This window comes from Aythya ferina (assembly GCF_964211825.1).
Source record: "Aythya ferina genome assembly, chromosome: 8".
Classification (NCBI taxonomy): domain Eukaryota; kingdom Metazoa; phylum Chordata; class Aves; order Anseriformes; family Anatidae; genus Aythya; species Aythya ferina.
In genome coordinates, this window is record NC_140304.1 from 13,102,073 (window position 1) to 13,124,699 (window position 22,627).

General features: G+C 44.3%; 2 protein-coding genes across 12 annotated transcripts in view; both read right to left on the reverse strand.

The window, feature by feature from the left end:
- The window catches only part of RALGPS2 (Ral GEF with PH domain and SH3 binding motif 2), a 139,469-nt gene extending 136,441 nt beyond the window's left edge, over positions 1–3,028 (reverse strand). For both annotated transcript variants that reach the window (XM_084528650.1, XM_084528653.1), the window contains exon 1: positions 2,943–3,028. The gene's annotated coding sequence lies outside the window, so the exon portion shown is untranslated. The remainder of the gene's footprint in view (positions 1–2,942) is intronic.
- Positions 3,029–16,347: 13,319 nt separating this feature from the next.
- Positions 16,348–22,627, reverse strand: part of RASAL2 (RAS protein activator like 2) — a 174,704-nt gene continuing 168,424 nt past the window's right edge. For all 10 annotated transcript variants that reach the window (XM_084526877.1, XM_084526875.1, XM_084526874.1 and 7 more), the window contains one exon: positions 16,348–21,570. In XM_084526877.1, coding sequence (XP_084383003.1) covers positions 21,428–21,570 — 143 coding nt within the window. In that variant the 3' untranslated portion in view covers positions 16,348–21,427. The remainder of the gene's footprint in view (positions 21,571–22,627) is intronic.

Genomic DNA, 22,627 nt, shown 5'->3' on the forward strand with positions numbered 1-22,627 from the left:
AAGCTACAGCAGAATAGATGGCAAAGCAAGTGTTGCACTCCAGCTCTTTAAAGCTGTGTGGGTCACGATCTGTTCAACTGTATATCAGCACAAACTTTCTGTAGAGCTAACAGGCCCTTTGTGTCTCACAAAGTACGAGTACGTATGGGAGTATACGCCTCAAGTAGTTTCTTTTTCTTCAGTACTGAAAGCGCGGAAAAATAAATTTTGAGGAAGTGTTTTAGGATGCTTGCTCTGGAAAATTACTATCAGAAACTAAGCAAATCCATGCCAGAACACAGCCCTGAGGAATTACAATATCCCTTGAGCAAATAAAGAAGACAAAGATGACCCTGCATGTCACTGCAGACTACCAACACCAGTACACAGACCAGCAGACACTTCAGCAGCGTGTTTGTAAAAAGTGCCAGCAATTGGTCAGGCCTGGAGCAGTCGTGTGTAATAAAGCTCATCTGTTATGGGTACCTACCTGTGTGGCATAGCTAGGCACAGACAGCATTTTCTTCTTGCTAAAAATACTTTCTTCCCCTCTCTGAAATGACAGAAGTATAACTTTGCCTGACCTATTTTTCGTCCTTATTCATTCTGTGGAAATCTTGCAAAGCTGACACCTAATTTCCAGGTGCTGTTGCTTAGCTTCCTAAATTATTAATACGAGTGTAATAATTATCCCTTTTCATCATCACATAGGACAGGCAATAGATGCAAAGAATACAATCACATCAGCACCCTCCTATCTGAGGCATGTTTATGATATCAGAAGATCCCTCTACCACTGTCAATCAATAAGCTGTACTACACAGATGCGTTTTATGTCATGAGCTAATCAGATGTTATACTGGTCTAGTGTAATTGTACCTGCAGAGACCCATGGTAGAGCACAAAAATTACAGGGAAAATATGGACCAAAATCCAGCGTGTCTGATAAAGTAGCCACCATGGCTAATTGGACTCCTTTCTCGAGTGACAAGAGATAGGATGTGAAGAAATGGCCTCAGGGTGCGCCAGGGGAGGTGTAGATCAGACGTTAGGAAGAATTTCTTCACACAGAGGGTGGCCAAGCACTGGAACAGGCTGCCAAGGGCAGTGTGGGAGCCCCCATCACTGGAAGTATTTAAGAGATGTGTGGATGTGGCAATCAGGGATCTGGATTAGTAATGGGACTCTACAGATCAGGTTGATGGTTAGACTTGATGATCTGGAAGGTCTTTTCCAGCCTAGATGATTCTACGATGATTCTCTGTTTTGGTTAGTGCATTCAAGAGTGGTGCCAGGTAGAGAGAGAAGCCTTCAATGAATGAGGTGCACCATAGGTGCTGGTCCTGACAGGAGTTTAGAAAGAAGAAAGGAATGAGATGAGCACAGATGTAAGACTGGTGATGGAGAGTGTCAGGGAACGACTGAGTAACAGGAAAATTTCAAGCATCTTGTAAAAGTTCCAGATGATTTCAAACTGCAAAACAAGGCATATTTCCATGCCACAGTATCTTCACAGCTATACTTGTACTAGCAGAGCTATGTCAGCAAGGTTTCATATTAGCAAAGAGCTTTTCTGCTGACTGAACTGTCCCATCTCTCAAGTCCAATGAAAGACATCCTCATCTAGCTTTTTTGGCTGAGTGGACTGAAGATTTTCTGACTCACCATTGTCCATCAGCGTCTGCCAGCTGTGAGTTACCCAGCTGGGCCCACAAAGGAAATTCTGTGAGTGTTTTCATGTTCTTTGACCAAAGCTGCTAAACATTTTCATCCTCACTTTAAATCACTCCACTGGACATTGCCTGAAGTGGGCTAGGGCACAGTACCTTCTTGCAAATGAAAGGGGCTGCAGCCTCCATGTGAAGAGCAGTAACAAGCCTCAAGTGGGCAGTATGTTCTTCCATAGTCACTGCTGTTTGCAGTATAAATGTTTTTTTTGTGGCCTGAACAACATGAATAGAGGTAACAAAAGCATGTGCTGGTCAACAGTGGCACATCTACACCTGTAACTTCTTCTCACACAGTTATGCCACCAGACCTTTGTAGTACCAAAGCTTGAAGCCACAGCCCCTGCTACATTTGGCTGTATCTGCTGAAGAGGTTTTTGCTCTCAGAGCTGTGGGGCATAGAGATGTTCAGCCACCATAAATACATCCAACAGGGATCATTAAATGGAGCTCCTCACTAGGGGAATTCACATCTCAGGAAGCTCAGCTCACTGGTGTTATAAGCTGCTTGCCCAGGGGGTGATCTGTGGCAGCCACAGGACAGAAAACCCAGCGGGCTGCCTTTGCTGTACTTCAGCCACCCAGGAGAGGGGCAATGAGGGCAAGTGGGGGCCAAAAAACTCTTAAATTGCTATTGTATACATAGCCAGATTTTAAGAGACTAGGCTCTAGTCCGATCCAGCTGTGGGAAAAGCAGGCGTTTAGCAAAACACGGAGCAGATAAATCAGAATGAGATACGGGGAGCCTGGCTGCAGGTTGAAAACAGGGCACTGGAGCCCAGCTAAGCAGGACGGGACAAAGACCAAGTAACGAGCACCAAGTGATCTGGACAACTGCTTTCACCCTCCTGCTGCCCTGTCCATCTGCTGGGAACTTGGTTTCAAAACAAGTCCTATTTCCCTTATGTCTGATCCAAACTCCCATCTTGTGGATCTGCTGCTGTCACTCACAATCATTTACAACAGAAAAGCTGAACTGAGAAACAAGGAAAACTTATTTAACACACACATTCTTCACCCTGACACATTTCTTTCAGCTATTTTCCCTTCACTCGTTCAGGTTTGAGTCTTACGGCTGGTTTACTGTAGCCATTTAAAGACAATGAGGATTTTATATGACTGCCTAATCACTACAAATTCATCCCAAGTCCTGGCAGTGTCTGACATTTCAGCCCAAACAACCGCACGCTGTTGGAGAACAGCCCCCCCCAGCCCCCGTGAAGCACACTCACTGACCTCCCCTTCCAGCAGAACGAGGTCAGCAGGATAACGAGCTCTCCAGATCGATCTGCAAACAGCCTGATTCACAGTTTTTCTCTACGAAAGAGGAGGAAGTTATGAAAGGAGCAGCTTGGACAAAAAGGGCTTCAGCTCCACCCAGTGGTAATGAAAAGCTTTTCACGCCATCCCTCTGGGTACCTGCTCTGGCCTTTCTGAGCTGAGGTACCGGAGGGAGAGCTCTGCTCAACTGCTGCTACTACAGCATGAGCTGCCACAGGCCTGAGCGGTGATCTTGCCTTGCTTGCCTGGGCCTTCAAATCTGGGGGTTAATCGTTGCTCTGATTCTCTACGTCAGCCATCGCCGTCCTCTTTGGTATCCGCAAATTTTGAATGTTTCACCAGCCATCTCCCAAATCGCCAGCTGGCTGGGTGAGCACCACGACCCCACATGGGCCTCTTCTCTCACAGCAGTGATTTTATGGCATGAAACTGCTCTTTTCTATCATCTATGCATGCATTTTTACTTTTTTTTTTTTTTTTTTTCCCCTGATGAGGCACCACCTTCTGACATAACTCTCAAAACTACTTTCAGAACTGGGGATACTTTTAAGGCAGGTTTTTCTCGTCTGAGTTTTCTAGAACAGAATGGCTCTCTAAATGAACACTACATTTCGAATGACAGGGACCTTGAGAAATTGAAAGCCAGCTGCAGCTCTGTTAGTTGGCCAACAATTAAATAGTTCGCATATGACCTAATTAATGCTCAAATACACATCAGCAACTCTCAGGCACTAGGGCATAAATTTGTGACAACATGAAGGTCAGGCACACACCCTCACCTCATCCACCCCCAAAAACCTCAGTATTGCCATCAGTTAGATGCATTATGCTTTTTGGCCAGCATTGAAGCATCAGTTTGTGACCTTTGGGAGGAGGTTCCAGACTAGATGGACTATGTATAGCTGTCAAACGTTGAAAACCTTTATCCTATTTCTCATCACTTTTGTTGTTCTTCCTACCTCCCCCAGGTATTCTTTCTGAATCTTTTGAATGGTCTCATATTTACCATTTTATTACCCCCATGTAAGTATCATTACCGTGGTTACATTTACATCTCAAAGTATTGAGCCTGTAGCATTTATCCATGGGGTTTGAGATCATAATTAGACGCGGTGCCTAATTTTCAGCTAAATAGCTCAAAACATATGCAAAGTCAGAAATATATTTTAAATCAATGTGCTGTACATAAGCAAAATTGTCCTTTTTTCCTGTCTGAAAAGCTTCTATTCACTTCATACATTCTCTTGTGCTAGTTATCTCTCACCTATATACAGATGCCCATACTTATTTTCACATTAATAATGTTTTCCACCACAAAACTGGTGTGATATTTTTAGCTATCAAACTATATCACATTCAGCAATTAAGGTTTGAAAATGATATACACACAACATAAAAAACCAGCCAGCCTTTTTTCTCCCGCACGAAATCTAATTTATAAAACCCATATTTCACTTGGTTTTATAGCAGCTATTTTATCTTTCAGCTCATCAGTGACTAAACCAGATAAAGCTAGTTTTATACGTGGTAACAATTTGTACAGTGCATTGAGGAGGGCATTATTGTGGTTTTACTTACAGGAGAAAGGGAAGTGGCTAATTCACAGAGGCTGCAGCACACGGATATGAATGGCAGTCTACCAAGGGGCATGAATCTGGAAAACAGGGGCGTTGTGCAGGGCAGGTGAGATGAGGCTTCCTGAGGAAACCTAGAAGAGAAGGTTGTACTCTGGCTGCAGCCAAGGAGCCCCTGTCCCCATGTTGCTTCTGCTACCGGGAACACAACAGGGAAGAGTCAGAATTTCCTTGTTTTGAATTCAGCAGGGATTTTGTCATCAAAATACCTCCAAATTTGACCCCTCGTTAACACACGTCTGTAGCACCGAGGGAATCTGGGAACCCTGCGCTTTGAAATAACACACAATCCTCAAAGAAATCTGTCTTCATTGCCTATGCAGCCTGATTTTTTCAGCTCACACTTGAAATCTGAGGCCCTGCTATGCGACACCACGCTGTCAATAGCGTCTTCCACCCTCGCGCAGACAGGACATATTGCTAGGCAAGCGTCTCTCATTTCTCACAGCTACAGTCGCGTATGCAACAAGGCCAAGAGAGTCAGCTTAAAAGTACTGAAAATACCTTTCGGGGGCGATTCCATACGTCGTCCTTGGAGCCCCTGCCCCTGCTGAATCCGGTCACCACCTGCTGGGGTGCGACGCCCTGCACCTGACCGAGCTGGGGTGGCCAGGAAAGCAGCAACTGGAATATTGCCGGGGGGAATTGGACGGGTTCCTTCTCACCCATCCCTCTCCGCTTCTGCATAATTTAGAGGCAGCATATTTTGAAACAGCCCTAACCCTAACCTTTCTCTGCAGATATAATCAATTGCCCATCAATCTCGGGAGAAAGAAAACCCAAGACCACGTTCTGCATGCTAATTGAACGTCTGGAGCGTACTGTGAGCAAAGCCAGCAGCATCTCTGATGAAATGTAACCCCATCCTCCTTCAGTCTGTGCTCATCTGCCTACTTTTTGAGTAGTGGTATTGGTGCGTTATGAGATTCTCATCAGTTTAGAGTATTTTTTATAATGCAGGGATTTTATTTTATTTTATTTTTAAATGGAAGTTGTTTTTTTCCACATCATATAGGGAGAGCAAAAGCCATCAGAGATACAGCATGCAAATTTCTAAGAAAAAGGATTCTCTTTACAGCCATTTGATTTGTTTGTTTGTTTTTGTTTTGCCTTTTTTTTTTTTTTCAGTCTTCCTTTTCTATGTCATATAGCAAAGTCAGAAGATAAATATTATCTTTTCTGCTCTTCTGTCACTAGCACAGGCTCTTTCTTTCTGGCCTTTGATTAGGTCTTTGGCCTAATACAGCCTGATGACATAGCTCCAAATATTCTTTAAGTCTCAGGAGAGTTTTCAGGAAGAAAATAAATTTGCTACCCCTCACCTTTCAAAGATTACCAAAACCATGGGTCATATTTCACTTCTGTTCTTCCAGGTAGATTAAGCCCTGGATAGAAACAAGCGTCAGGCTGCTGAACAGATTACTATTAGACCACAACAAACAAACAAGAAAGAAAACCAGGCTTTTACCAAAGTCAGCAGTAAAGCTGAGGGGCAGAAATGCTTTGATATTTTCATGAAACATTAACCTTCAAACATAATTACTACAGCGCACTGAAATTGCAGCTGAAGGCTGCACTGTTGGGGAGCACTGCGGTAAAACTGGCCTGCAGGGCATGAACGTGGCAGGTAAACAAAAGTAGTATCTGTGCAAAGATAATGGGATATGGGTCAAAGCATAAAAAGCATAGCTTTAGGGGATGGAAGTGCTGTTACTGACAGGAGATTTTTGCCACTTTCCACATACCAGCAGAGGTGATGATGACTTGTTTGACATTGCATGAACAGTGATCTTTGAAGACAAGACAATACCAAAACATAAGCTGAGCATAAAAACAATGCTGTCCCCATTAAAATCATTGTAAAGTTGAAATCATTGTAGTGTCTCAAAAAGTAATTACGCTAGATTTACTCTGGACAGTTGAACGTCTACATTTGGCCTTGGGATCTGAGGTAAAAGGAGCAGATGTCTCAGTCTTTTCAAGATATCCAGCTCTATTTTGTGGATTCATGACTCAGGAGCAGACAAAGGATCATCCAAGATCTTCCATGGTTACAGGCTCCCTATATCCTGCCTGAGCTATCCGGTACCTGTAGAATACAGAGGCTGAGACTGTGCACTTTTCTTCTGAAAATACGATGGGGAGGAGAAAACAGGACAATGGCTGTGGTTTCTGGACCACTACGTCAGTCAGTGTGATACTCATCGTAACCAGAGCACCACCTCTGCAAATAAACCTTGGACCAGGCCACTGCTTCTATCACAGAGGGACTTTAGCTTGTAGCTGGGATGTTTGAGGATGTGGATGCAGCACAGGACAAATGAAAGAGTCACAAAATACTGACAGTGTGCAGCGTCGAGCAGGTCACACTGCCTCCTGGACTCAGTTTCTCCCACTGCAAAACAGAAGCAATGAGGCTTGCTAAAGCTCCTTCCAAAATTACCCAATGAATACTTTGCTCTGGAAACAGGAAGGCCACACAAATACACAGAACTGCTTTCAGTGTTTTAAACAGAACAACCAGAACAGCTTTCTCCAGCACTCCACTGAACTAAACATAAAGGACTTCAGCTCACTGTGGCTGAAGCCCTGAGCAAGGCCGTGAGGACAGTGGAGCATCCCTTTGGATTTATCCACATCATCTCAGAAATCTTCGTGCTCTGATGAATGTGATAATTTTATGCTTTAAGGACACTAATGCTTTAGTGAGAACTCAGCTCAGGGGATTTTATAGCACTGTTGTTGTCTGCCTTCATCTCTGCAGGGGCTCTTCTCACTTCAGATATGTGCATGACAAGAGAGAGGTTAGCAGAAAAGGCTGGGACTCAGGAAAGTGCATGTCTTACCTAATTTCTCATTTCCACAGTTTGTAGAATACAATCATGAACAAAAATTCTGCTGCTGTGTTGATTTCCAGCTCCTGGCAAAGTGGGCATAACAGAAGGGAGGGAAATAATCTAGCAAATTCCTAAGTGGATGTCATTACATTGTAGTTTAGTATAAAGTAAAGGTAAGCTCCACAAATACTCTGCTGGGGACATATTATTGCAATCATCAGAGGCAGATAAACTTCATTCACGATTGTTTTTGACCTTCTTGCCTAGCACATATTTTGTATGGAGCTGCAGAAGCCAACCTTCACAGGATGCTGTGCTCTGAGTAACTCACTAAAATGTGCAGATGACTTCCCAGGGCAAGCAGCACCCTCCAGAACATTGCCTGAGGTGGAACAAAAGCAGTCCGCTTTCAAGCCTTGTTTCCAGTGAGCAAACGATCCAGTCCATGTGACAATGTAGGTCCCATTCTCCTTAGCGTTTCTCTTGATTTTGAGCACATGGGAAACTAAAATAGCTGATACGGGTAACGAATTGTTTCCATCCCCGTGAAGGAGATGCAAATTGCTGTGTTCCTACGGCTCCAGCATGGTTTGCGTGGTTGCATGCAGAACAGCTCTGACTGCTGTTCCTACTGTTTGGCTAGCTGATAGGCCAAGTGGGCTTCCATCATGCATTTCTACACGGTGAATTATTAACTATAACGTACAAATCTAAATCAAAACTACAGTCTTTTTTCTATATCGACTTTCAATAGTTTCCTTCCTGTTCCCCCACCTGATGCCCTGTTCTTTTCATTCCAGCCTGTGAGTTCATTCAGTTAATTTAGCAAGATGTTCTGGTCCTCCTGTGTTTGAAGATGGCTTCCAAAGTTGCCTCCTAAGCAGTCTCATTAGCACATTGGTGCTGTTCATGCCAAGGTCAAAATAAACGTTGAACAATCTCAGCACTACAGTTCATGTTTCAGCACGATTTACTACTCTCCTTTTCAGACAGAATCTTACCTTCCAATCTGATAGCAAACTTCTGATCTCCATTTTAAGCAACAGCATTCCACGTTATCCCATACTTGTCCAGAGCTCTGCTAGATGGATCTACTGCATATCCCTTACGTGGAAAGACCCTAACTCCTACTGAGATGTTGTCACCCCATTCACAGAAACTCACAGTTTTTACTTAGTCCTGATGTCTGATCCCAGACTTGCTTGTTGGGTTATAAACGTGTCACAGAAAAGGAGGTTACATGGTAAAGAACACGGTAAACCTTCAGAAATATGGCACATGGAGGCTACAGACAAGCACTACCATCTCTTTTACCTCTCAGTGCCTGAAATTTCTTTCCTGAGTTGCAGAGGAAATGCCCAGTAAAAGGAGAAAGGCTGCTCTCCTGGGACAAATGCTGTTACACTGGTTGGTCAGCTCTCCAGCCCAGCAAGCCTGCCTGGGAGTAGCTGGTTCATCCAAGAAGCCTTCTAAACAGAAATTTTCAAGCCCACTCAAAATTCCTCCTCAGTGATACGAAGCAGAGATTAAAGATTGCTGATGCTTTCCTTGCTGCCTGCACCAGTGCAGTGTTTTATTTCACTTGCATTCTGAATTTCAGGACTGGGACTAAGATCTTCTGCGACCTCCACTTTCCTTCATCTCTCAAGAGCAAGAAAATTTTCCTTCTTCATAAGCTACCTACTCTGGCTAGCTCTGTGTACGAGCAGGGATTGAAATGCCCAGCATGGTTTGTCCAACTTAGGACTCATCTGTGTTGAAATGAAGAAAGCTGGTTATTGTTGCTGTGCATGCGCTCCTCATTTTAAGTTATTTACAACATCAGTACACTACTGCATAGCTATTAATCACTAGATAATTTTTCCTAATAAATATCAGTTCTGTGAGAGATGAGCTTCTTAGACCAGTCTGAGGGTGGGAGGAGAGATTTGTTATTTAGCTACTCAGCATCTGCTTTGTCTGCCTTCTGTGTTCCCTGTACTTCAGCAAGACATAAATTAAAGGACAGTTTGTGTGGGAAGTCTATGTGGACTCTATCACAGTGACATATCTTGACGTGGTCTCAGAGAGAATGTGAGTAAATTAGCAGGGATGAGGCTTTCAGGAAAGATGAGCATTACTGACAGCAATTCGAAGTGTAGGGAATTGCAAATGTTATCCCTGAACCAGTTTGCTGATAACACTTGCAATTCTGTAGCATCTACACAAGTGTATTTGCCCAAGATACTCAATGTACCTGTTTTTCATGCTGATAAGGGAGCAGTGGTTAAAGAAACACTTGTAGCAATGAGCATGTTCCTGTCATGCAGGCATAGGGTTTATTTATCAAATTCATTCCAAACTCATTCTAATAGGGGCTCTTCAGATAGTTGTGGCTCTTACGAGCCGAAGCTATCTGCACTGGAAACCTGGAGAAATCAGAGAAGAATGGCCATACAGGCTGGTAGCAGTGCAGAATGTATTCAGACACTCACTTACTAAACTATTAAGAGAGCAAAACTTAATGAAAAACTGGAAGCTGCACACAGAGTCTTGACAATGATAAAGCCAACCCTCGTGTGGAAGAATCACAGTTCGGGTAAAATCATAGCTTCAAGACTTCTGACTCACCAGATTTGCTCCCTCCAGCTGCTGGGGTGGCACTTCGCATAAGAAATGCAGCCAGCTTGCCACAAACTGGACTGGGATCAGTTTTAAGTTGAGCAGATTCAACACTGCTGGACTCCTCCGTGTTTACCATCAGCTGATGCAACACCTCCAGGCTGCCATTCGGACACGTCCACCACAACTGCCCTCATGACTAAGCACATCCTGTCTTTGACCACAGACAACTGTGACTATCTTATTGGAAGGTGTAACAACTTCACCATCAATATAGATTTTCTAATGATTTAATTGCATCCTGCTTTGTGTTTGCAGAGTCAGAACCCAAAGAACTGATTTGCTGATACCCTAAAGACTGTGGGGCAACAAGCCCTTTTACCTTTATGCCAACTAGTGTAATGAACATAATTGAAGCAAAAGCCATTTTAATTGTTTAGAACCAGGAAAAGTGAGGCTAGCATTTCCCCTAAGCAGAAAGGTATGGGAGCACAATATACCACTGGTTTGTCCCGTGACAGAGAATAAATCTTTATCAGCAGAGTAACACAAACTTCAGTGTCTCCTATGGCCACAGCCTCATTTCTGATCTTGTCTTTGAAAACCACGTTCATTACCCACAAGCCAAGCCTTGCACAGAGCCCTCTGTGAGCTGGCTGCAGATGCCGGGGTGCAGGCTGGCAGCTGGGGCTGCCCGGCTTGTTCTCTTGTACATCGAGTCCCACGCCAGGAGGTTTCCAGTCACTGGGCTTTAGCACTGGTCAGGCACAAGTCGAGGCGGGCTGCAGCCAAGCCACGCTTCTAGAGCCGCACTACAAGAGCTGCTACCTCTCGGCGTGGGAGGCCGGCTCAGAGCTGTTGGTGCAGGCAGTGGGAGGGTCTCCAGATGTTCCTATCAGCTCATTTCCCTTTTAGGAAGCTCCCCTACTCCTCCTCTCAGCATCTCTGTGACTGCCTGCAGCTTCTTCCTGTGCTAGGAGGTGGCTGAGGAGCGTGGCTGTGGGATGGGGGCAGCTGGCTGCCACCCGGCTCGTGCCTGACCTGGAGCAGCAGCAATGCCAGCCCCTGAAGCTGGGTGACACGACACAAACATCTACGTAAGGCAGATCTGAGTCTGCCACCAGCCTCTCCTCGGATGACTGTAATTTACATGCAGGGTCCCAGCAATTACTGGCTAATGAGATAATTTTAGTAGTTTCTAATGACACTTGAAAAGCCACTGTCAGCACTGTAACTGTAAATGGCTCTTTTTCACTCAGGATTTCTGATCTCTGGGATAACTGATGCTTGCTCTCCACAGACTCCTCTAGTGCTGATACATTTTAGCAGCCAACACAGGAGCTCCTCTAACACTCGGCTTCTGTCCCTAACCAGAGCAGGAAATGCTTTGCATACAGGTGGGAGCACTGATGTTTGTGATATTATGCTAACCCTCTAGGGTACAGTCATCATGGAGGGAAAAAAAGAAAAAAAAGTCTAGCCCTTCAGGAAAATTTCCTAGCAGCTGTCAGACCACCAACGCATTAGCAGAAGTCTCGTAAAAACATGTCAGCCGTGACTGAACAGAGCGGTACTGTGCACGCAATAGGGAACTGCAAGGGGGACCACGTACACTGCCTCCTAGGTCTCTCTCTCTTTCCATTTTAGGAACACCGCTTATTCCAACAGCACAGTTGTCAAGTCAGCAGTTGGGGCAGATGGACTTTCCTTTTTCACCTCCATATTTTGCCAAAGCCACAATCTGGAATCTGCCTGCAGGGAACTTACTTCTTTCAAGAAAACACAAAACAACCAAAAAAAAAAATCACCCCAAAAACACAACACCCACATTATTGAGGGAGTAGCAATCTCTCTGCCCTTCAATCAACCCCCAAAGATGCTATGTACTTTATCAACATTTTTAGCTTTGCTGGTTGCTGTGGCAATGCCATTCTGAATGCAGCCCTGTAAGCACAGATCACAAAATGGTTTGGGTTGGAAGGGACCTTAAAGATCATCCAGTTCCAACCCCCTGCCATAGGCAGGGACGCCAGCCACCAGATCAGGTTGCTCAGGGCCTCTCCAGTCTGGGCCTGAACGCCTCCAAGGATGGGGCATCCACAACCTCTCTGAGCAACCTGTGTCAGGGCCCCACCACCCTCTGAGTGAAATCTCTGAATGAGATCTTGGCATAGCAGGGAGCTACCGCTGAGTTTCCCAGTGATGGAGAAAAATCTGAAAGGCAGTCTTCTACTTAAACCCAAGCATGAGAGTTTTGATCAGGTCTAGGTTCTTCAGTGATTACTCATCATGAAAAGAATCCAACAACATAAAATGTTGCAGCGGTTTCTGGTACTACCAAGGAAAAGAAAGTCACTCCTTTCACTGCCTTCCCACCAGGGAAATCCTGAAAAGAGGCTTTTGAAAGTACTAAAGGAACTAGTGCACACAGATATTACTGGGGAACAAAGCTTTGAACAGTGAAACAGACCATTTAACCACTACTGAAGTGAAGGGAAAAAGGCGCACATATCCTTAGGAACAAGTCTATGGGCTCAGTCCTATGTGGCCAAAGGGGATGCCTGTCCCTGCATATTTCAGCTAAGTGGGAGGCAGAAGTTAATTTCTGAAGTTAATAATCCCTGGCTGATGAGAACGAAAGTACACCCAGCACCTTTTTAAGGCCTTTACAAAGCAGCTTTTTGCTAGACATTTCTCACTAGTGTCCCCTGTAAGGACAATTCCTCCTTACAGAGACAATGCTGGCTCTGCAAAATGATTTTCTGCACAGAAGTCAGCTGCTGAACGTGCACAGGGTGTCAGTCAGGCTACCTGCCAGAGCAGGGGAGCGGCGCCTGTGGCCCTGGCAGGGAAGGCTTGGCCTCCAAGAAAGAAAGAAGAAAACAGCAAGCAGCAAATTTCACTTTCCCTCCTTCCCCAAACGCTGTGTCGCAGGTCAGGGGAGGCTCACCCAAATGCCCAGCCAGGCAGCTTCCACACAGACTTTTCCATGGAGACAAAAACAGCTTCTCCTGGTGGAAACTGCTCCTCTGGATGCTGCCCCCCAGGTGGTGAATAGTCAGAAATAGCTCTCCCCCATCTTGCTGAGGGCTCACAGAAGTGTCTTAATGTTTTTTCAGCTCCTGCCCTTGTGTTACCCATGCCATGCTCTTGTATATGGCATCTTGTTCAATCTCTTCCTTTCTACATCTCCCAAAGAGAAGAACATTTCCTTCTACCTCGGCCGAGACGCAGAACAGGCAGAACATTCGAGTAGCACTAACATGGACCCTCCAGCTAGGAGCTCTGCACAGGCTGTAGGCTATTTTGAGGCAACCATCTCCCAGGCAGGGATCTACCATAGACTTACTTTCTTCAGCCTTCTGCCCCCAACAGGTTTACTTTGCTCCTAGAAACACAACAGCAAGGCATGTGCACAGGCAGCGTGCAGCCACCTCTGTGAGCCTTCCCGTGATGAACGGGTTACACACCGGTATCAGATATACTCCCAGGAAGGCCAGTCCCTACGTGATACTGCACGCCGTGTGATACTCAGCACTTCTTTGGGCATTAGCATAATTTCCTTGTAAATATAGTGGGCCCATAATTCTGAAAATTGATTTTCTTTCATGTGACCCTAAAGACCAGGAGGCTATAAAAGAGTAGTTAATTTAGGGAGGCAAGACGTAGCTCCCATCAATAAATCAGGCACTCCTACAGTAATAATTCATAAAGTGAGTTTCAGGTGGGGTCCAGGATGGACTCTGCCTGTTGATTGACTTACGTGAGCTAATTGTAGGGAGAGAAGCAACAAAGGGTGAGGTGAATGAATGCAGCTACAACTTAGTTGTAACTCTTCCTCCTTCACTGCATGCAGGACTTCCTCCTTGCCAAGCAAAATAGGAACTGCCCTCAACATCTGTATTCTGCTGCATATAGAAGCCTAGACGGGAGAAAAGGGACGAGAAGCATCATTCATCTCTATGCTGATTACATTTCATTCTGCATTAGCTTCTATCATCACTCTATCATCCTTCACTTCCAGTGTCAACACTAGGTATTTGTACCTCAGTCTCCTTCTCTCTATTATTAATGTAATTGCCCTGAGGGTCATATTATAAAGCTGGAAGAACCTAAATGGTGTGGGGAACCTCTATCCTGAGGGCCCTGCCCCTGCCAAGCTACGCTGAAGCCTGCAGTATTGATAATAATTCCTCCCGACTTCAGCCAAAGCTGCTCTGCTACTGAGCTGGGCTGACTCAGTGTAATGAAAAGTGGGTTCAGGTCCACAGAACTCACATTTCCAGTTTCATCAGCAGGATTATATGTTCCCATAGAGCTTAGTAAGGACAAGGACAAGAACTGAGGGGTAGCCAGGCTTCACGTCTACAAGCAAGACATTTGATCCACCTCTAACAGCAAAAAGCAGGAATTTAATACATCTTCTGGAGACATGAGGATATTTAATCTGTGAAAGGAGAAAGGTGAAGGACAGCAACGTGAGATGGATTCTAGTATGAGCAACGACTCTCTCCTCATGAGACTAATATCTCAGTGTAAGCAAATTGGTATTCCACCTGCTAATGGATTTAAGCAGCAGCTGCTGATTACTTAAAGCAGCAGCACACATTCTTACACACAGGAAATCAAAGGCTTTACACTTGCATCCTTTATGCAGGAAGAGTCTTGCAGGGGAGCTTCTCCAAAACAATTTCCCGGCTTTAGCAGGGGAACTACAGGAGTGCTGAGGACAAGCTTCAGAACCCTGCACATTTTATCCAAAGGTCTAAAAATGGGAGAAAAATTTGCACATTCACATACAGCTTTGTACAGTAAAAGTAAGGAGCACATCCAAGGTAAAGCAGAATTTAACATCCTCAGTAGGATACAACACTTCATTATCAGATGCTTTGGATAGCTACAGAGAAGCCCAAAGCACTGAATGTATTTTCCTAGTGCCGTCCTAGCCCTCACTTGTGCAGAGCTCCTGCTGCTCTCCCTCAGTTTCTTCCTTGCCTCACTACCACCACCCTCATGCTGCGCCTCCTTCCTCCCAGCCCTGCCTTTCCCTGCCCATCCCTCTTCCATTTGGATTTTTTGTCCCATCCCCTCTCCCCATTCCAAAGCCAGGAGGGTAAACTTGATACTGAGACCTCTGTGCCCCACTAGGGCTCCATCATCCTACCCCTTGTCTCACCAACCTCTGCCTTGCCTGGTCACATCCTGGCAGCTGGGCCTGGCTTTCCCCCTGCACACTGCCTAGAGTTACCCCAGAAGAGCAGGAACCTCTCCTGGGTGGGTGCTGGCAAAATGGACAGGACACGGGTGTGGGAATCTACAGCTGCATCCATCTTCGGAGATGTTGTTTGTGCTGCCCTCGTGCCCAGAAGCATCAGGCTCCTGCTGTTTTGGGTTCTGTACAAACACGCAGGAAGACAATCCTGGCATGGAAAACTTACAGCCTAAGCAAGAACAAGGCACAACACGCAGGGCACTTGAACAGAACAAAGTATAGGGCCAGGGTGGAGGTGCACAGTAACAACTAGAAGTTTGCTGTGTGTGTTTTGCAGGCTTCAAAGCTGTGGAAAAAATAATAGCAGGTAAAATGAAAAAAAAAATATCATAGCAAGACATCCCTTTTATAGATTTTACATTCAATAAGAAAGGGTTTTTTGACTCACTGTATACAAGATCCATTACATATATGAAAGGATAAATAAAAATACTTAGAATCCAGCATTTTATGTTTGTTATGAAATAAATATTCCTCTGTATGTCCATACTTCAAACACTGCATCTTTGAGCTGGTGCGTAAGAACCTGTAAAATAGGAATTGACCGAGCAAGAAAATTGGTCACATTCACTGGTCCAGTATGAGACACATAAATACATTAATTAATACCAGGTAGCTTTTTTTTTTTTTCCCACCACTTACTATTACACAAAAAAAAAATCCCCTGTCCCAGAGCAGCACCCAGCAATTCTCCATGTCTCCACAGCTTGTCGCTCTCTCACTCCACAACGCCAGGCACCTCCCAGCACCGCAAGCTTCAGAAAGCGAGAGGTTGCTGGCAGGGGGAGGCAGTGCTCAGGGCTGGCCACCCCATCAGAACATCCACGGAAACATGAGAAAGGAATTATTCAGCCACGGACCCCCTCCGAGAGCTCTAGGTGTCAAATGCAGTCTGTCCCAAAACATTAAGTTACACCGCGTTTCCCTCCTCCCTCTTAAGTTACACAAAACACAAGAACAACCTGAGAGCAGACAGAAGAGAATTTGAAATCAGCATAGGTTTACTGAGTCCAAACTGTTTAAAGTTAAAGTTTATTTGTATTCTTTGTAGGAATATCAATAAAAGACCTCAAATGTATCTATATCTGTACATATTACAAGAACCTTCAAAAATTATTCACAGAACAAAAATAAATCTTCTTTAGAACAAACCCAGGCAATGAAATGCAGAAATGGATCTCAGAGACCAAACAGTCCAGTGCTACTAGCATAAAAATACGGCTTGAAAAACAAGTTTATTACTTTTTAAGGTGTACTTTGTTGAAATAAAAAATAAATTATTTAGAGCTATCATTGCAAAACAGTTCTGTGTAGTAACACTCTTATTAAGGCCCTTGAGACAGAAAATCTATTTTTACAGGTAGGATTCCTGGCAGGCATGATCTGTAATGACATGCTCTTTCTCATGGGAGTTAACTTACTGTGGGGAAGGAAATACCTAAAAGCATTGGCCTAAATTTAACCCTTTTTGCTCTGTCACACTCAGCTGGATACCCGTGACTGACCATGCTAATCACAGATTTTATTATTATTTACATTTAACGGTTCAACTTGGACAGGGATTGTTCTCCAGAAATGACACAGACATTTTCGCAGAACACAAACAGGATTCATACATACATGGTGACCTCAGCAGATAAATATTGCTGGCACACTCCGCAGGTGCTGCTATAAAACTGATTGGCTTCAATCACTGAGTTTTCAGATGAAGTTAGAAGCTGGTGGGTTAAAGCAAGCATTAAAACATGAAATTAATATATGCTGTAAAAAAGACAAACCAAAGCAATTGCAAGAACATAAAATAAAATCCTTTTTTTTTGATGATTTATTAGATGGATACAGAATTTATTACTGGATACAGCTCAAATTTTCTAACTAGAAAACATACACATCCCTTTCTTTCCACGCTTCTCTGGATCCCCTGCTTAGAGTTATTCCCCTGGGGAGGAACGTTGCAAAATGTGTAGCTGTATGAATCTGTGCTTTTACACATAGCATTTCCAACACACCAGGGATGTAATAGTTGGTACCTCCTGGATGTGAAACGTGCCTATTCCCCTTAAAAAAGGGGAATTTACAGGACACCACTCAAGGCTGGGCTTCCTCAGTTACCTATCCTGTAGCACTCTGGTCACCCTGTGTTGTGCACACACTCCACAGACACCACATATGACGTGGCAAAAGGCCACGGTGCTACAAAACGCTGCTGCTTCCCTGCCCTGCCAGGGAAACCCCAAGCTTTCATGGATAACCCAGAAGGCCGGGTGGGTTTGCGGTCTGGGGAGAGTCATCCTGGAACAGCACTGAGTAACGCGGCCAGCAAGGGACAACTTTTCTGTTTTGGACTTAGGAATATACGAGTATTACTCTGACAGGTTATTAATTTTTTTCCTGCGCTACTTTGGCTGTTTCTAAATGATATCAGCAGTTGCTTGCAATAGCATTAGTGCAGCCAGATGCTTTTGCTGAATGTATGAACCAAAACTTAAGGTCTATAATGCTTATCATCCAATTTTTTCCACTATTTTCTTTCACTGCTGCAGAAACCCACTGGCATTAGTCTTAATACAGACGAGATCAGGCCCAGTTAGGGTTCTTGCTTGAAAACAGACAGACCTTTTGGCTGCCACGTGGCTTAGCACCACTTGAATGTTATCAGACTGGACAGAATAGAAGCTGGCATTTTCACATATTGTCGGCTTGAAGCAGCTTAAAATTTCTCTAGAAGGCTGCTTGGTGACAAACTAGGAGAGACAGCTGCCTGCTGAACTCAGGAGCAGAATGTTTTGTGCTGCAACTAATCAATTTTAGTCTTGCAGCATTTTGAGGCTGCAACCTTCACCTCCTTTTGGGTCAACAGGCAGCTTCTCTTCTGCACAAGGAGAGGAGTGTATTTTGCACTTGAGGGTAGAAATTGAAATAGAAGAGAAACAACTGGCCTACAAACTAGCTGACTATGGTATCAATGGGTCAGACTCTTTCAGAACGGCAACTTTTCCCAGTCTAATTGCTTAAGAAATACATAGGAGAAGGTGCATCATTCAGAATGATACAGCCCTGAAGAGCTCACTAAAACATATCAACCTTGGTTAAATTTCCCTCTAAAACAAAATCTGCAGTGAAATGTTGCTCTATTGCATTTCTCTGCAGAAACCAAAGGGGACTCCTTGTAGGCTTCAGCGCTGAGCCACACAGCGCAGCCAGTGCTCTCTGACAGACCACCAGGAAGCTGGGGAGCTCTGGTGAAATGTGTTTCCCAAATTAATGCTACACTAATGCTGCAAGCATGACATACCTGCATCTGCCTTGTTCTAGTCAATGTGTTCCTAGGACTGCTTGCTCTCATGCCTCAGTCGCAGAACACCCATGCTATTTGCCCTGGGTACTTAACAACCGATACATGTGGCCATCTGTGAAGGCTACTTCGGGGAACAAATTGCCCAAGATGCAGCTGTGTAGTTAGGAACATAGCAAAGGGGAGATGCAAATCACACAAACATGCTCAACTAAAAGGGGGATTGCAAAGGTTTCTTATAAAAGAGAGAACTACTCACAAGTCTGATTATTACACACCAAGAGTGCCTACGGCTGTGAAGCATGAAGGAGGAAGGAAAGGAGAAACTGAAAGGCACACTTTGAGGAAATAAACAGAGGTCAGCAGTTACCCAGAGCTGGAAGACGATTTGGAAAGTATCGAGAAGAAATCACTACTGAGCAAATGCAGTGCACTGCCCTGGGGGCGTCAAAGACAGTGCTGACTTGGCTACAACAGGCCAAGAAGCAGAGCAGGATGCTGCCTGGCCTGTAGCACCACGTCACGTTCGAGCAGCCAGAGAGAGGCTTTGATCTGAAAGAACTAAGCACTGAAGATAAATCCCAACTCACTGCAGACAAGTCTCCTCTAGATGCAAATACCAGCCTTGTGAAGAGAGATTCACACACATTTTCCTCATCCATCCTACAGTGCAGGAGATGTGGTCTCTGTATTTATGCATAGTTAGTAACGTAACATACTTGTGTGACAATGTTTAACCAAAGCATCTTAACTCACAATAATCAAGGTATAACAGTTAACGTAGTGTGCTCTGTCACAAACTGAAATTCGCCCACTGAGGCAAGATTAATTCATTTGCAAACAACAAACAAACTTGACAACAGACACTGAACTTGGGTCCTCAGTATTGCCAATTGTTCATGTTCAAGGCAACATGGGTCCGTTTCAAGCAGTCATGGAATCGGATTAGAAATTGCTACATTTTTAATGTAGTACAATTTGAGAGATTCATAAATTAAGGCCAGAAAGGATAATGAGATATCAGCTCTGACCTTGTCCCTAGCATAGGCTGCACAATTTCAGGCAGGTACCCCCATATTCATCTCATTAACTTGTTCCTCCTTGAAGCCTGAACTGTTTTTGCTAAACACATCCCACCTCAAGGCATCCTTTGGAGGTTTTGTCCCATTTTTGACGTCAGCATTTCCAATTTCCAAAACTTATCTGAACAGTTAATCATATTCACTGTTATTAGTATATTCCTGCAAATTAAAACTTGAATTGCTGTTGCAAAATTTTTATTTACTTTCAGAGTTTGGGGGCTAGAGATGTATACCACCAAGTGAAAGGCAAGAGTGGCACACTACTGCTTGCCTCTAGAATCTGGGACTTTAAAAGAACCTCAGACTAAATATTGGGGCATTTGATAAAATCATGAGAATTGGCAATACTGTGCAATTTATTGTTAATCTTTTACTATTTGTCAATGTCACTATCTTCCGTGAAAAGGGCACTTCGTAATCGCACTGACATACAGCCTGTAAATACGCTTCTGTGAAATGCAACTGAAAGTAATCACAGGTGAAAGTTCAGTCAAAACTCCTTAAGAAAAGATGGTGTGTACAACACTTAAAAAAAAAAAAAATCACCCTTAAAAGTATCCAGTGGAAATGGAAGATCTTTTAACAAAAATGTGCAGAAAGCATCTTTCATTGAAACTCGACAGGTTAAGCTAGTGGCTGAACTAGTGAACCTGAATGAAACAGAGTTAAAATAAAGAAATCTGCTAGGAAAATTGAAATTTTGCATACAGAAGTCTACTTTGCTGGGCATTGGCACCCTTTGGTTAGCTCTTTCCTCAGAGCATTAACCTGATTGTTCCTGATGGAGTGCAGAGAATGAATTCAGGATGCCACTGCATGGTGCATAAAGTGAGGATTGAATAGAAATTAAAAATAATAATAATAAAAAAGGTATTTACAGGTTTGTAAATTCTCAAAACAGAAAATATAAACTGCATTAGAACTGGGGTAAAAAAAGACAGAATCCTACCTTGAAAACTGCAGATTCCCTCTGTCTTTTTGATGGGGAGCCTGACTGTGTGCAAATGCAAGGAAACAAGCTCACTGCTCCAAGTTTTTACCTTGTTCAGAAAGACTGACATTTTTTTTTGCTGGAATCCTACCCAAGGTAGGTACAGGATCCAGCAAGAGTCAACTTCCTTGCTAAAATGTTCGCTATTGAGTTGGCATTCAGTTACAGAACAGCTAGAGAAGAGGGGAATAAAACCAGCAGATGAGTTTTCTTACAGAGTTCATTTCACTACTATTTCACTCCACTCGTGTACTTGTATCAGTCAGCCTGATATATACAGCTGCTATCTAATGTAACCCACTGCTCAGCTCGCTCTCACCCACAACACACATGCACTCACACTCCCCTCTTCCCCCTCCAAGGACTGCAGTGCTTTCAACAAGAGAAAAAAATAATAATAAAAATAGCAATAATTAAAAAAATCTACAGTATTCACTTCCTTTTGGTATATTACATCGGCATTTTCTGTACATGACCCAAGAGCTCCAGCTATTTACACAGTGATATGGAAGGACTTGTTCTCGGGAGCCCGATTCTCCTGGCCTTGCGTGGGGAATTAAAGCCCACCGTTCAGAGTTCTTTCTCTTTTCCTTTTTATTAGCAGCATTATGTAAACCTGTAAGGGGAAGGGGGCTATTTGGGGAGTTTCTCGAGTCTGCTCCCTCTTGCCCTTCTCCTGGGGAGATGGCCGGCAGCATCTGCCCGGTTAGCAGCTGCTGTTTTTGAATTCACCATTCTCCGTGATGGAAAGCTTGGTGGGGTTGGTGGGGGAGATGCCATTGCGGACTTGCATGCTGTAGCGCTCCTTCACTTGCGTCAGGGCACTCATCAGCCGCGTGTTGGCAGAGTCCAGGGACACGATCCGCTTCTCCTGCAACAAACACCCCACAAAGTCAGAGCTCCTTCCCGAATAAAACACCTTTGCCCCACAAGCTTGCTTTATGGGGATTTTCCAGGCCCCGGGGCTGTGACAGTATCTTCAGATGGTTTCTAGGCAGAGGCAGCTTTGCTAACATTGTCTGGTACAATGGGATGTCTGCCTCTTTCTGTTTTCTTGAGGTAACGTGGCCCTGTGCACCGCGGGCTTTCCACGTGCCCGTCCAGCCCTCCTGGCCTTTTTGCATGATGGAAGGTGAGGGTGAGTCAAAGTTACATTGGTGAACTGGTGCAGTCACAGTGGCTTTATCCAGACAGCCTCTGACTGAGGCAGATGGAAATGTGGTATTTTGCCATGGAAGGGAGAAGAGGGGGGCACGGGTGTTGGCGTTAATAACAACAATAGCCAATATTTCTTTTTAATATGTTAGAAAAACAGAAACAGGCAGCAGAAAATAAAAGTGGTGGAAGTTTCATCTGGCAGAGAAAAGTGCAGGTGGTATCTAATGGCCATTGTCTCTCTATTTTGGATGGAATGTGCTCAGAATAAACTCATGGTATGTCTGAAATTAAAAAAATAATAATAAAAAAAGCAAATAATGGCAGCCTACAGTCACCAGCAGGGGTGAGGGTGCAATAGCAACACAGAGAAGAAGCAGCCAAAAGCTAAAACTAAGGGGTTACTTGAGGTGAAGGAGAAAGGGGGCGGTGTGGGTGGAGGGGAGATGCCATCGACAGAACACAAAGAACAAACACTGAACACACTGCTCCTAGACCCATTCCAGCTCAGAGGGGCTCCCGGGCTCTGCCGAATCCTGGGTTCCCACGTTTTGATACTTCCAGCCTCCCCTTTTAGCAAAAGTCGGCAAAAAGCTAAAGGATATACACTGAATTTCTTTAAAAATAAATCAAATTGAAAACCCACCAACGCAACCCAGCCTACTAACAGATAAACCATCTGCATAGGGACTCAGTGCTGGAGGGGCAAGCTGAAGACTTGGTGGCACGATTAGAAATGGCAATTTTTGTCTTCCCTTTAAAAAAAAATGCAC